This window comes from Sinocyclocheilus rhinocerous, unplaced genomic scaffold (assembly GCF_001515625.1).
Source record: "Sinocyclocheilus rhinocerous isolate Xijiao unplaced genomic scaffold, SAMN03320098_v1.1 scaffold789, whole genome shotgun sequence".
Taxonomy (NCBI): domain Eukaryota; kingdom Metazoa; phylum Chordata; class Actinopteri; order Cypriniformes; family Cyprinidae; genus Sinocyclocheilus; species Sinocyclocheilus rhinocerous.
Genome location: NW_015667306.1, coordinates 3,030,212 through 3,046,237, shown reverse-complemented (window position 1 = coordinate 3,046,237; position 16,026 = coordinate 3,030,212). Strand labels below are relative to the sequence as shown.

The 16,026-nt window shown below is 36.2% G+C and overlaps 1 protein-coding gene across 1 annotated transcript in view; it reads left to right on the top strand.

Moving 5' to 3' along the window:
- The first annotated feature begins 52 nt into the window (after positions 1-52).
- LOC107733697 (lysyl oxidase homolog 3-like) overlaps positions 53-16,026 on the top strand; it is a 21,177-nt gene continuing 5,203 nt past the window's right edge. The window contains exons 1-11 of the mRNA XM_016545432.1: positions 53-479; positions 3,625-3,960; positions 4,049-4,212; positions 6,230-6,447; positions 8,461-8,517; positions 9,264-9,338; positions 10,112-10,319; positions 10,422-10,602; positions 13,028-13,182; positions 15,004-15,174; positions 15,542-15,697. Of these exons, the coding sequence (XP_016400918.1) occupies positions 3,633-3,960; positions 4,049-4,212; positions 6,230-6,447; positions 8,461-8,517; positions 9,264-9,338; positions 10,112-10,319; positions 10,422-10,602; positions 13,028-13,182; positions 15,004-15,174; positions 15,542-15,697 (1,713 nt within the window). The 5' untranslated portion in view covers positions 53-479; positions 3,625-3,632. The remainder of the gene's footprint in view (positions 480-3,624; positions 3,961-4,048; positions 4,213-6,229; positions 6,448-8,460; positions 8,518-9,263; positions 9,339-10,111; positions 10,320-10,421; positions 10,603-13,027; positions 13,183-15,003; positions 15,175-15,541; positions 15,698-16,026) is intronic.

Genomic DNA, 16,026 nt, shown 5'->3' with positions numbered 1-16,026 from the left:
TTCTGATATTTTAAGTGGCACGTTATTTTTTAATTTAAATATTCCAGCAAATTTCACGAAGATCAGAATCCCCCAGCATGTATTTTTACAAACGTAGTACGTGCCTGAGCAGAAGAAAGTTCCATTATGCAAGTAGGAAAATCTTTTCCTGAACTGTGAAAGGGCTATGTGTTTTTCCTAAAATAAATCCTGCCCCTTTTCATTCGTGTGAAGTCGTCCACGAGTCAGCTCCACCTCTCCCCCTGTGCCCCCGTCTTCCATCGCTCTCTCTCCCACCCGCACGACTGTCTAGCTGGCAATTCACTGCCGTTACAGCCCGTTATCTCTGCTGCTCATTAGACGCTTTTCTTTGCTTCGTGCAAGGTCTGGGTTCTGCAGCAGGTACTCAAGTCTTTTCTGAATGCTTTTCTGGTTCTGTGCATAAATATAAACTGCATGAAACTGTGTGCCAAGACTGTGGAGAGACCGCTTAACTTGAGGTAAGGGGGGGAAATTATGATTTTTATTCCTCTGAGTATATTATTGAATAGTTTGATCTTTTTCGCAAAAGTGTCATAAATATTGTTGAATAGAGTAACGTTAACGTTATTTACTTGCACAGATATGATCTGAGATAAAGCAGCTGGACGCCAAGGAGCCTACACTTCCTCTATCACGTCCCTTTATTCCTCTCAGTTTTACAGTGAAGCTAATAAATGATGTCAAAGCATTTGCAACAGTTTTAAGTTTTAAATAACACTGATATCATTATTAAAACACTATTAGAGTTTTGTCGGAAGTTCCTTTTTCTCCTCCCCAACAGCAGTCTTCAACTGTCCAGAGAAGCTGAGCTGCTTGAACTACATTTGAAGTCATTTTAAATAAGTAGATTAACATCGGTTTGCATTTTGCCCTTACATGTTTATTAACCTGATGTTTGATAGTGAATTTACCTTGTGGGGTCCAGACCTGGCTGTGTCTCGCCGTTACCTCAGCATTTCTTTTGCCTGTTTATAGGCATTTCAAAGCATGATATAGTTTACCGATGATGTGAGTTATGGTTTTTATCATGTATTTTATGCCGTTAGTTTGATTTAGTTATATTTACCGTGGAAATACCATGTGCCGGTGAATCATGTGCCCCTGAGCTACTGGAGATCTGTTTTCAATTGCGCGCCAGTCTCTTTACTCCCTTGTATAATTGGATCCATCCAGGAAAAGTTGTTGATCTATTCAGTTTGACATATTTTACATATTTAAGTTTTACACATGTAACATTCTTGAAATTACTTAAAATACTTGTCTTATACAATTAAGCAGATTTAATAGGTATTTAATATGTAATATGCATTAGTTAGTAAGTGTAGCCTACTTTATTAGAAAGAAGACAAAGGAAGTATTGGTCGTGAAGAAAACAAAGTAAAAGGTAAATATCTCTTGTGCATAGAATAGTTATATTTGTCATTTCCAATCAAGTTGTTTTGTCAAATTATGCATATTTGAGATTCTAGAAAAAAATGTGTATTTAAGATTCTAAAAAAATTATAGCTATGAATTTCCTATAGGATGAAAAAGGAGCCATTTTATCCCAAAATTAAAATTCCATCACCTCATTTCCACAATACAATACATAATTAAAGTTGTGGTGTAATGTTAATGACAGAAATGAAAAAATTCTTTTGGGATACATGTATTCCCAGTGTGGGACATTGTTAATAGAAAAATTAAGTAAACTAACAAACAAGAAAACTGTGTTCTTAAAGAGTTTATTTTCTTAAAGTCTACTGGACCAAAAGTGGCCATATTTAAAGGAAATATTCATGAATCACCCTGATATGAATGTAAAGGCCGACATTTTTACCTGGATTAAAAAGATTGTATTATGACTTGATATTCAAATGAAGGCAATTCAAAGATCCAGTCCAGTCCACGAACTGACAGTATAGAAGGCCATGTGTTTGGGTAACGGGTCTGTACTCGCTCATAGCCAGTGGAGAGGGTGCTCAAGATTTACATTCCTCTGTGACCCACAGGCACCAGAGTGACTTGTCTGTTAAGCTGTTGTTATATTAGTGAAATCCCATCGCCGCACCAGTGAGGGGCAGTTATATCATCAACACAATTATCTGTGCAATGTCATACTATATACAAAGGGTTTAAACACTTCTGTCTACAAACATTATGAGTTGAACCTCATGTCAATCAAACACAAAGTCAGTGGGTGGCTCAGTAAAATGTTTTACTGCTTCCTCTAAAGTCAATATGCCAGCTATTGCAGGATGGCTACAGCTCATGCTGTTCAAAATATCAAAATAGGTTCATGCACATGAAAGTATTGAGTTTAGATGTTTATGTGATGGATGAGATGTCTGTGTCAAATGCAGTTATTGTTAGTTTTTCCTACTCACTCATTCTATAACAGTATACTCATTCTATAGCACTATAACAACTGGATCCCCCAGTGTGTGTTGGATACATGCACAGACATTTAATCTGTGGGTGAATAATCTCAAGAAAACATATCCGAGACACATTTTTTTCCGAAATAAATAGAAAAGGTACATAATTTTTTTTTATAAAGAAAACTATTAAAGTTTATTTCTAGGACCATTCAGATGTTTTGGATTATTTGTATAACATGATAATCATTACCGTAATGCTTCTGAATGCTTTTTTTTTTTTTTTTTGTAATAACCATTATTCATGATGGTGATTCTAATTATTAGATTCTTGTTACTGTACACTGCAAAACATGCTTTTTTCAAAGTTGTAAATAAATATTACTGGAGTACATTTTACAAGAAAATACTGTTTTAATTATGTATTTGTGAAATTTTATAGCAACAAAGTACATTTCTTTTAGTGCAGTATTATTATTTATTTTTTGTTGCATTACGTAATGATAAAGTAATTTTTTGCATTACGGTAATGAGAAGTGGTGATGGGGGTTAGTCACCTTGCTTAAAAATGATGTCACATGGCAGAAAATCTTCATGGTCCTAAAAATAGGCTTAATAGTCCTTAAACAGTACACATTTGGGGTGAAATTTGACCAGAAGTAAAATTACGGTAAATGCCTCTTGTGAACAGAATAGTTTTAGTTGTACGTCATTTTCAATCAATCTGTCATTTAATGATATCCAATTGTTGGAAATTCAAGAAAACATTTCCAAGACACATTTTGCTTTTTTGTGACATGATCATTACCATAATGCTTCTGAACATACTTTACTTTTAGAGGGTTTTTTGGAGAATAGTTATTTACTGTAAACCGTAAAAAATATTTTTTGAAGTTGTAAAAAAAAAGATAACTGCAGTATGTATTATTATTTCAGTCTTTCTGCTTCAAAATTAAACATTTAATGCAATGTGCATTACTTTGTAATTATTTGCGACATTTACTAGTAAAAAATAAGTCCTACTCATTTGTTTTAGTGTACAGTAATTTTTTTTACAGTACAGTAATGACAAATTACATTTTTGCATTACGGTAATGAGAACTAGGGGTAGGAGTGTGCTTAACATGTTCTGTGTGAACACATGATAGTGCTCAAATCAAAACATACTGACATTCACACAACAGTAACCACATGTTTTTCAGTATTTTTCAAACCTTCCCCTCTTTATTTCTGTTCCCTGCCGCAGAGCCGCACATGGAGCTGTGTCAGTGGTGGCGACACATTGTTGTCTTCCTACTTCATGCTTGGATTCCATCATGCTTTGCCCAAACCACACCGCCAGTGCGCTCGAGCCCCACACCGACCCCTCAGACAGCAGAAGGCCCGGAGACACTGAAGTTCCGTCTGTCTGGCTTCCCCAGGAAACACAATGAGGGCCGAATTGAAGTGTTTTATAAAGGCGAATGGGGAACCATCTGTGATGATGACTTCTCGCTGGCCAATGCCCATGTCCTCTGTCGCCAGCTGGGCTTCGTGTCTGCCACGGGCTGGACTCACAGCGCCAAGTATGGCAAGGGCACAGGTAACGTTCCTGCACGCATTCGCACACTCAATCAGAGCAGATATAAAGCAGTTTCTGTATGTGCTCAGAGAGTTTGTGTTTGTTGCAGGTAAGATTTGGCTTGACAATGTGCAGTGCAGTGGCAGTGAGAGGAGCGTGTCAGTGTGTAAATCTCGTGGCTGGGGTAACAGTGACTGCACTCATGATGAGGACGCTGGAGTGATCTGTAAAGATGAGAGACTGCTGGGATACGTGGACTCCAATGTTATAGAGGTAAAGGACCCTACACAGACACGATTAAAATGAAAAATTAAAATCTAACTGCCGTTGACAGAAAATATGAGAGAAAATATTTTACAAAATGTATTTTAACTGTACTTAAACAATATATTTTTGTCTATTTCTAAATTTATTTTAATTTTTCTTTTGTTTGGCCAGTGTTGTCTATAGCTTCTTTGCTAGTTTGCTTTTACTACTACCACTTTGTAACAATATTATTATTAAGTGTTATACAAATATATTTCAGTTTAATTGAATTAAAATAAGTTTCTCTTATATTGTACAGTAAGTATTGTTTAGTGCAAATAAATGGATTAATCACAGAAACCTGTGTGCCTAACATTGTTAATATATTCATGGCCCTAACTCAGATAGTACAAAAAAGAAATGTTGCTAATTTAACACCTAGTAAATATTTTCCAAAAAATAATTTAAAAACAACATGTTGTCTTTATAATAGAATACTTGCTTTTAGCATTTCTAAGTGTGGGAAATGGAGTTAAATACAATAACTTTTAACACAGTGGTATTTTAACTATAGCTTCTTTGCTAGTTTACTTTTACTACTACCACTTTGTAACAATATTATTATTAAGTGTTATACAAATATATTTCAGTTTAATTTAAAATAAGTTTCTCTTATATTGTACAGTAAGTATTGTTTAGTGCAAATAAATGGATTAATCACAGAAACCTGTGTGCCTAACATTGTTAATATATTCATGGCCCTAACTCAGATAGTACAAAAAAGAAATGTTGCTAATTTAACACCTAGTAAATATTTTCCAAAAAATAATTTAAAAACAACATGTTGTCTTTATAATAGAATACTTGCTTTTAGCATTTCTAAGTGTGGGAAATGGAGTTAAATACAATAACTTTTAACACAGTGGTATTTTAACAGCATACTTTTAATATTATTGTAGTTTTTTATTAATATTTTTAATTATGTTCTTTTTTCAGTTTTCATTTTAGTTTAATTTTTTAGTAATTTTATTATTTGTTATGGATTTTTTTTATTTTGTGATTTTTATTACCTTTTTAAAAATATTACTCTTAAGTGTAATTTAGATTTAGTACAGTTAATTTTTAGTTATTTCTAGTTGTCCAGTAAACTTAAACTAAGTTAGTTTGACAAGGCAACATTACTAATTTTTTAGTTTAGTTTAAAGGGGTCATATGATGCGATTTCAATTTTTCCTTTCTCTTTGAAGTGTTACAATCTCTTGGTGCATAAAGAAGATCTGTAAAGTTGCAAAGACTAAAGTCTCAAATCCAAAGAGATATTCTTTATAAAACTTAAGAGTCAGCCTCTCCTACCTAAAACGGCTCGTTCTAACGCGCCCCCACATACCTACGTCACTGTGTGGGAAGATTTGCATAACGCCGCCCAAATGTTCACGTAAAGAAAGAAGGCGTGACTTTTATTCTCGCTGTACTATTGTTGCTGCCGCCATGTCGTAAAGGCGTTGTGTGTTTCGTTGTGAAAGCGAAACTACTTTGTTTGGTCTTCCAAAAGAGGACACGACTAGAAATCAGTGGTTAAGTTGTATTTACAACAACGTTCCAGAACAGTTCAACCCAAATATTCAGATGTGTCCAGTGCATTTTATGGAGGACTATTTCCTAATCAAACAATAATGTACATTATGTGGAAAATAATGTGTTTTTTGAACCTTAAACCACATAAACACATTTCATTACACCAAATACACAAAATAATGTTCTTTTTAGCAACATCATATGACCCCTTTAAGTTTTTATCTAGTATTTGTATTTGTATGTTTTATTTCAGCTTAATTTTAAATACCGTAACAAAAATTTTTTAATAGTTTTAGTTAACGATAAAGACTAACATGCAGGAAACACTCGATGACTGAGCTCTGCATCTTTTTTTTGTCCTGCGCTGTCTAAAGGGGTTAAATACACTCCCATCTCACAAGCTTGTTCACGCTCTGTTCATGTTTGGTTGTCCATATGGTTTTTATTTTTTGCATCATGTGTCTCTCAGGTGCAGGTAGATGAGAATAAAGTAGAGGAGGTGCGTTTGCGTCCTGTGTTCACCATAGCGACTAAGCGGATGCCTGTCACTGAGGGGGTGGTGGAAGTCAAGAATAAAGACGGATGGGCTCAGATCTGTGATAATGGCTGGACACCCAAAAATTCACATGTGGTTTGCGGCATGATGGGATTCCCCCACGAGAAGAAGGTCAACAAGAACTTCTACAAGTGAGTGTTCATGACATGTTGAGGCCTGGATGTAGGGAAGGAATCGATTTTGTCCATCATCAGGAATTGATTGGATTGTGGTTGGCCATGGAAACACTTTTACACATTTGAATATTACTCTATTTAGACTTTGTGTGTGGCATCTCACTTTACTGTGGTAGTTTAGCCAATGTGAGAGGAAATTATGTTTACTTTCTCAGTCATCTGTGAAATGCAGCAACATACACACAGTTTAAACCACAGACAAACACCTGGACAAGGAAACCATTGCATAGACGTAGGACATTCATGCACACCAACTGGTAGAAAGTGCACTGTAGGGGTCTCATCCCAAAATCCAATGGAATGTTACAAGAATGTTCCACTTACATGAATAAGCCCTATGCAGTACAAATTTACACACATACACTTAGACAAACCAACCAGTGAACAATAAGAAAAAGCTAAGAGGAAGTCTCTATTCAACGTCTGTCTGCATTTATTTCCCATGTGTGGTTTTATAGACTATATAACGGTTTCATTTCTCAGCCCGTCTCCCTAATAAGGCACGTACGCACCATTACCTACCCCACATTCTTGACTGATGATGTTTCCATAACCGCACTTCAGTTGTTTTTATAGTTTTTAGGATATTTTAATGGAACTTAGGATTCCAGCATAGTTAAAGAAGCCTGTTTTATTATTAACCAGAAGGTTTCTTTCTGCAAAGCTTCGACTTTATCATAGTTGGTCAGGTCAAAATAACCCACAAAATACAGTCAAAATCAAATAAAAAAATGTTAGTGTAATGTTAATGTTAGGCCAAATATGATGGCTTTTTAAGTAATATAATATAATTAGATATATATTAAATTATATCAGCTATAACTAAATAATATAATAAACTCTCTTCAACTTTAATGTAATATTAAATAACATTCTGCAGTTAAAATTATAATCAAGTACTTTACATGTGCTTTAGAATGTTATTCAGTACATCAAAATATGTGTACTTCTTTGAAGCATCACTGAAGGTTATTAAAACATATTGATTTAAAATGTAAAAGTCAAACATTTCCACAAGTGCACTTTTTAAAAGTGTTTTAAAAAACAGTAATGAAAGTGAACTCTTTAAGTACACACAAGATGCCTTTTATTTTATTAATATTATCTGCAGGTACAGTTTTCTATAAATATATGCTGTGAAGTATACTACAAGTGCACATTCAGTACAATTAAGCACACATTTTTTTCTATTTAGTAAGGGTTAAAAGGTTAGTTCACCCAAAAATGAAAATTTTGTCATTAATTACTCACCCTCATGTCGTTCCAAACCCGTAAGACCTTCGTTCATCTTCGGAACACAAATTAAGATATTTTTGATGAAATCCGAGAGCTTTCTGAACCTGCACAGACAGGAACGCAACAACCACGTTCAAGGTCCAGAAACATAGTAAGGACTTTGTTAAAATAGTCCATGTGACATCTGTGGTTCAACCGTAATTTTATGAATCTACGAGAATACTTTTTGTGCGCAAAGAAAACAAAAATAATGACTTGTTCTCTCCTGGGACAGTCCACCAACATTATTGAGAGTACCACGGCACGTGCGTGTGGTTCTGCTGATGTAGAACACGCATGTGTCGTGGTACTCATAGCTTCATAAAATTACAGTTGAACCACTGATGCCACATGGACTATTTTAATGATGTCCTTACTATGTTTTCGTGCATTGACTGTGGTAGTACCCTTGCTGTCTATGGAGGATCAGAGAGCTCTTGGATTTCATCAAAAATATCTTTTTTTTTCTGAAGATGGACGAAGGTCTTACAAGTTTGGAACGACATGAGGGTGAGTAATTAATGACAGAATTTTCATTTTTGGGTGACCTATCCCAAGGGGAATATGGTGATGCCACTCAACCTTTCCCATCTCAAACAGTCTAAACTGTCCTGAAGTGGACAGAAAGAAATAAGAGTGATACAGTAAACAGTGTACATGTGTGTATTGACCCCATTTCCATGTTTTCAACAGGCATCTCAGAAAGAGATCTGCTGAGCCAAAATCTAAAGTTAAAGTAACAGCGGCCAGGTACTATCTGAGGGAAAGAAACCAGTAGTGTTCTTTCCCTAGAGGACTCAAGCACATAGTGTGGCTTTAGTACACAACACTATTAGTGTTAGTCAACTAACTGCAGTTTCCAAGATTTAGTCAGTTATCCTTTTTTTGTGATGGGGTTGTGTTGATATGCTCTCTCAGCGATGTGTTTGTGTGAGTGAGTGAGTGTGTCTGTCTGAAAGAGTGGTGGACGAAACATTTCCCCATTAAGAACTTATTACCATCTGTTAGTTTTACTCACATGGTTTTGAGATGAGGCTGTGCTTGTGCAAGAGTAGAAGCTTTCTGAGGGAGATATCTTGAAACAGATACCCTCATACTAACACAAATCCCTCCTTGTGCTTACTGCATGTTCACTTCAGATATGTGTGCTTGTGCTTCTAATGTGCTAGTTTCAATGGATATAACAGGCATGGGAAAGTGAAATCACCACTAACATTTGTACTTTTTAATTGATGTGGTATTTTGTAGTTCTCATTCCAAAGTTTCTGTTACTGACACTTATGGTAATTATTATTATATATCAAATAATTATTAATTTAGTTAGCTTGTGCCTCACAGCATCTTGACAGTGTTAAGTCTTAATTAATTCGAAAAAGACTTGGATCTTATTGTCCTCTTTCCCATGCAGCTGATATGTATATGTGTGCATGTGCATGTTGGATGTTGCAGTGGACATTTGAGTGTTTCTGAATGCTTAATGGCTGTTTGCATTACAGGCAGGAGCCCAAAGCTAAGGCTATCACTAAAACTAGCACTAAGCCTAAACCGGGCAAATCAGCTGCAGCTAAAAGGTAACCTTGGTAAAAAAGGGGAAACATGCATTACCTTTTTGGCTCAGACCTTTCCAACCTTCTCTTTTGTTCAATAAATCTAAATGTTGTCAGTCAGAAATGCTGCATTACAGGTGATTCTGGGGCCTAGACAAAACCTATAGATTATAGAAATCGGTTAAAAGACAAAGAATTGTCTTTCTCAAATTATTATATGTGGAAATATGCAACCATTTAAAAGTTTGGGTTCAAGGTTTTTTTTTTTTTTTTGGGAAAAAATAAATAAATTATTCTGCAAGGAAACATTAAATTCATCAAAAGTGACATGCATAACAAAGATTTCTACTTCAAATAAATTCTGTTCTTTTGAAGTTGCTATTCATCAAAGAATCCTGAAAATATGTGTACTCAAAAATATTAAGCAGTACAGCTGTTTTCAACATTTCTTGAGCAGCAAATCAACATATTTGAATGATTTCTGAAGGATCATTTGACACTGAAGACTGGAGTAATGATGCTGAAAATTCAGCTTTGTTATCACAGGAATAAATTACATTTAAAAAAATGTTTTATATATATATATATAAATTTTAAATTGTAAAAAAAATTGTACCGACCATACCTTTGAACAGTAGTGTACATTATGCAATTTTGTTGTCCTGGTGAGTGTCTATCAATGAGAATGAATGAGTTTATTAAATTCTCTGAATAAAGGCTTAACCTGAGTATGGACCCTAATCTGAAAATAATGCATGTAAACATGGTCAGCGTCTCTTTCACTTCTCCTCTCACAGGCTGTATGCTGAACGGCAGAAGAATCACTTCCTGGTTCATTCAGTGGCATGCTCAGGCACAGAAGTACACTTGGCTGCATGTCCTCTGGAGTTTAACTATGGCAATGCCACAGAGTCGTGTCCTGGAGGAATGCCTGCTGTGGTCAGCTGTGTGCCCGGTCCACTGTACGCACAGAGCACTGCCATGAGGAAGAAACTCAAGATGCCGGTAAACTGTGTATTTCATTAGTGCTACATAAGTTTAGATTAGTTTATATATAAGTTTATATACTTATGTTAACTGTTTCTTTCTCTATTTTTTTCTCATCAGTCTACTATACGGCTGAAGGGTGGAGCGAAATATGGTGAGGGCCGTGTCGAGGTGTTGAAGGGCAGTGAATGGGGGACGATTTGTGATGATCGCTGGAACCTGCTCTCTGCCAACGTCGTATGCAGAGAACTGGGCTTCGGCTCTGCCAAAGAAGCCCTCACGGGTGCCCGCATGGGACAAGGTGAGATTGCAAAAGAGAGACAAAAACAAATTAGGGGATGGACCGATGTAATGGAACAAATACAGACACTGTTTTTCCTGCAGTGAAGGAATGCATGGAATGCTTTTATTACCTGACCAGTGACCTGGACTCTCATCTCTGAGGTTTTCAGAGATAATATAACTGCCCTCATTTATTACCTCCTTTATTGCCCAGATTTTTGCCCCAATTTGCAGTTTGGAGTCAATGCTAGTTGCTGAAATTTATTGCCAGTCTGCAGATTTAAGTTGACAGATCTCACAAAAAATCGCATACTGTATGATGGGCACAGACTTTTTAGCTTCAGACTTAAGATTTTTTGGATTGGACTGTATATACTTTATTATCCCTGTTAGGGAAAATTTGTCTTGGACTTAGACACACAGCTGGCACAGAAAAAAAACACATCAGACATACAACATCATGAGAAAAAAAGAACAATTCAGTTAAAATGCACAGTTTAAGAAAAGGAGGATATGCAGTCAGAGGATATCAAATGTTTGATATTTTGTTTTTATGTGTCATGCATCTTTATGTGTGAGTTTGTTGTGCACGACTTGAAAGTCTGGTAGTGTTTGATCCTTTGAAAAGTCATGTAGTGTATTCCAGCCATAAAAATACTGTACGGCACCAAAAAGGGAATGCGCCCCCGATCTACATAAATGCGTCTATGTTCGCGCGAATCATTCGTGATCCAGCTTCACCTACAGAAGAAGTGAGTGTAAGGTTTTTTTAACGAATCTTTGCAAATCGCCTTTCCTATTAATGTGCTAATTAGCAAGTTTCACGATGAATGCATCTAAAGTAAACAGTCTCTCTGAGAGCGGCTCGGAAGAAAGGGGCAGGGTCAACAGAGCTCATTAACATTTAAAGGAAAATGCTACAAATCTGCATGCTCTGAAAAGAGCTGTTTTTGACAGGGTAAAAAAGGTGTTTTTTACACTACCATTGAGAAATTTTAACCAAACTATGTTACAGACTTTTCATCAAGACCCTAAAGAATCATATCAACTTGTGGAAAATGGGCATCCTATGACCCCTTTAAACAAACTTGAAACACTTCACTTTAAGGGATAGATAACCCAAAAATGAGAATTCAGTCATCATTTACACAGCCTCATGTGGTTTCAAACTTGTATGGCTTTCTTTCTTCTGTAGAACAGAAAAGCTGATATTTTGAAGAATGATGGTAACCAATCAGTTTGGGTTCCCACTGGCTTTGATGAAATATTTTATTTATCCAAAATAAAACATTTGAAGAAGTTACTTTGTATGTTTGTGTGAGCTATTCTGCTATGTATGAGAGCCATGTGCATTTTTGGAGGCCTCAAGGCCAAACTGACTGACTGTGTAGGCCTCATGGCCTACAGTCAAACCAACATTTATTCAGACACCTTCAACATTTCTCACATTATTACAGTTTATTTGCTATAGTTTAGAAAATGGTAATAAAATATGACAAGAACTCAGAGTTAAACTGTGTCAGAACAAATTAATCTTGATAATGTCAGATAACTTTTATAGAAATGTAATGAATTAGGTTGAATAGCTGTCAGCTGTTAAATTTAAGTACATAATTAGATAATACCAATTTAGGACAACCAATTACCAAGCAATGCTTAATTTTGTTCAGTCTGTGGTGTAAAAAGTTCACATTAGCAATTGAAGAAAAACACTTAAGCAAAACACGCTCAGCTCAATGAAGAATTTTTGGGTATAATATGTCACAGTGCTATCCTCACTTACATAAATGAACTATAGTGTCCTGCACCCACTAATTTTGATAAAAATTATCAAAAATTATATCTGGTGTCTAAGTAATTTTTGGTTTGACTGTATGTGACTGCGCTTATGAATAGAGAATACAGAAAGAAGGACCGGAGATGGGCGATGCTACAGGATGAGATGCGGAAGTAGATAATGTGTGTACAACTCATTCAAATCCTGACAGCTTATTAAAATCCTAAAATGTACATGCCTTTGCAACCTTGGGCACCCGGAAAGTAGTAGATGAGAGAAGTTATCTTTTTGAAAAACAGACTAGCAGGGGGTTTTCTACAATGAAAGCAAGTGTTATGAAAAATAATAAACAATTGTGGAAAGTACTGGGAATGATGTATCAAAGAATGATCTGTACGCTCATTGGACAGTGACCAATAATGAAATTGTACAAAGATGGTAGTCTGGACAGAGAAAGATTCAGACTTCTGGAACTCCAACTCTGAATACTTTTGCAATACTTATACGTTTTTCTCCAAAACAACTTCCATTGTATTTTTTGTCCATACAATGAAAGTCAATGGGAACCGAAACTGTGTGTTACTTTTTTAGGGCCAATGTCTTTGCATGAATAAAACTGTTAGTTACACAATTTTATGTATTTTTTATTTTATTTTTTATGTCTCAGGGCTGGGGCCTATCCATATGAATGAGGTGCAGTGCACAGGTCATGAGCGCTCCCTGTGGAACTGCCGCTATAAAAACATCACAGCGGAGGACTGCAAACACACTGAAGATGCTTCAGTTCGCTGTAATGTTCCATATATGGGCTATGAGAAAACGGTCAGAGCAACACACATACTCACACTCATAACATTTCTTCTTGTGTGTTGATTTTGGTTACTTAACACATATGTCTTTTGTATGTCATTCTGTGTTTCCAGTGACTCTATATTACATTAATTTGCATCTATTGCTTGTTTCTCAATTCAAGAAGAACATAGCAATGATCAAATGAATTACATTTATTCATGATGTTGTGCTGCTCAGTATTCATTTTGGCTCAAAATGGATGACTGGAAATATTGGGTATCATTGTCTGGATCAAGAGACAATTACTGGAATTAATTAATCATCTGTTGTGATTTATTATGATTGATTCTCAACAGATGCAACGTACCTTAACCATTATGCACCTACTGCTAGAAACCTCTTATATGCATGTAGAATACACCGGGGCTAGTTGTCACATACTCAACTAGCAAAAAAATTTATATGGTCTCCACAAAAATATGAAGTAGCACAACTGGTTGAAACCTCTTAATATGCATGTAGAATACACCGGGCTAGTTGTCACATACTCAACTAGCAAAAAAATTTATATGGTCTCCACAAAAATATGATGTAGCACAACTGGTTGAACTGTTTTGAACATTAATAATAATAAATGTTTCTTGAGCACCAAATCAGCATATTAAATGATTTCTGCAAGATCACATGACACTGCAAACTGGGGTAATGGCTGCTGAAAATTAATCTTTGCCATTACAGGAGTAAATTACATTTTAATATCTATTTAAATAGAAAACAGTTATTTAAAATTGTAATACTATTTCACAATATTTCTGTTTTTACTGCATTTTTCATCAAATAAATACAGCCAGGGTGAGCATAAGAGAATTTCTTTCAAAAATATTTAAAAATACTTCTGACCCCAAATTTTTGAACGGTACAATCAAACAAGAGTCAACTATATAATGAAGGTAGATTTTAACTAAAAAAGTCCAACTGTGTTCTCAGTACAAGAATATTTTTCATAAATGTCGGTCAGTGCAAGTTGTCACATAGGTTTTAATAGTTCTAATTTTATACATATTTTAATTTTTGTTGCCCAAAACAATGGTATAGTAGTTTTATTGGTAGTTTATTGGTTAGTTTTATTATTACATAATTGTTTACTGCTTAAATTTACCCCATATAATATAACAACCCCACTATGTATCTTTCCTTTCTTTGGCAAGGAAATATTATAAGTTTTTTTGTTGCCAAAACTGACTTTTGAAATAAACTTAACAAAAAAACACCTCAAGAAGCATTCTTTAGAGTAAGAAGTGTGACAATTAGCCTCGGTCTCCTGTATATTTCTAGTTGAACTCCCTCTTACCCCTCGTTCCTGGTTGTGCCCTGCTCAGGTGCGCATCTTAGGGGGCCGAACTCGCTACGAGGGCCGTGTGGAGGTGTTATATACTGAGACTAACGGGACGCTGCGCTGGGGCCTGATCTGTGGAGAAGGCTGGGGAACTGAGGAGGCCATGGTTGTGTGCAAATAGTTCTAATTTTATACATATTTTAATTTTTGTTGCCCAAAACAATGGTATAGTAGTTTTATTGGTAGTTTATTGGTTAGTTTTATTATTACATAATTGTTTACTGCTTAAATTTACCCCATATAATATAACAACCCCACTATGTATCTTTCCTTTCTTTGGCAAGGAAATATTATAAGTTTTTTTGTTGCCAAAACTGACTTTTGAAATAAACTTCACAAAAAAACACCTCAAGAAGCATTCTTTAGAGTAAGAAGTGTGACAATTAGCCTCGGTCTCCTGTATATTTCTAGTTGAACTCCCTCTTACCCCTCGTTCCTGGTTGTGCCCTGCTCAGGTGCGCATCTTAGGGGGCCGAACTCGCTACGAGGGCCGTGTGGAGGTGTTATATACTGAGACTAACGGGACGCTGCGCTGGGGCCTGATCTGTGGAGAAGGCTGGGGAACTGAGGAGGCCATGGTTGTGTGCAGGCAGCTGGGCCTCGGGTACGCCAACCATGGCCTACAAGTAGGATGCTAACAGTAACAGCAACACACACTTGCATGCTAACAATGCCTTGAACTTTCTGCTGCCATAGAAAAAATCAGATGATGCTGGCTTACACACTACAACATACATTTTTCAAAGCCTTGAACTTTGAAAACGCACCACATGAGTCAGTGCATGTAGTACAGGGACGGACAGAAATAAACCTGCTGAAAAGATCAGTCAGCTCAAGTTTGGTTATTGAACAGCTTGGTTAAACTACAGGCTCCTGGTCTCCTTAGCAGGGTCGTCTTTCTGTGTATGTGGGTAAGCAGCGAATGGCAGGAGACAGATGGGTGAGCGGGGTAAGGTGTGAGTGTGTTTGACGTGGCGTAGGTTGTGATTGCAGGTGCGTCTGTCAGGTGGGCGCTCGCAGTATGAAGGGCGAGTGGAGGTGCGGGTGGGGCAGCGGTGGGGCAGTGTATGCAGTGAGGGCTGGACCACCAAAGAGGCCATGGTGGCATGCAGGCAGCTAGGGCTGGGGTTCAGCATGCATGCTATTACAGTGAGTACATGACATACACACATGCGCGCAGATGCAGCTCTATTCTTTCACCAGGAATGCTGTTTTTTAGGCAACACGAATGCTTGTAAATTACTTATTATACTTATTTAAGTGGAGCACTTTTGTGGTAGCTGTATAGACTATCGAACAGCCATTGATTATTTATTTTTTTAAGTTGGTCCACATGTCTGGTCATGTTTTACCCTAAAAGAAAGAAATTATAGAAATTGTATTGTAGGACCAAGATTTTTAAATGAGTAAATCATTTTTTGTAAACATATATATATATATATATATATATATATACACACACACATATATACACGTTT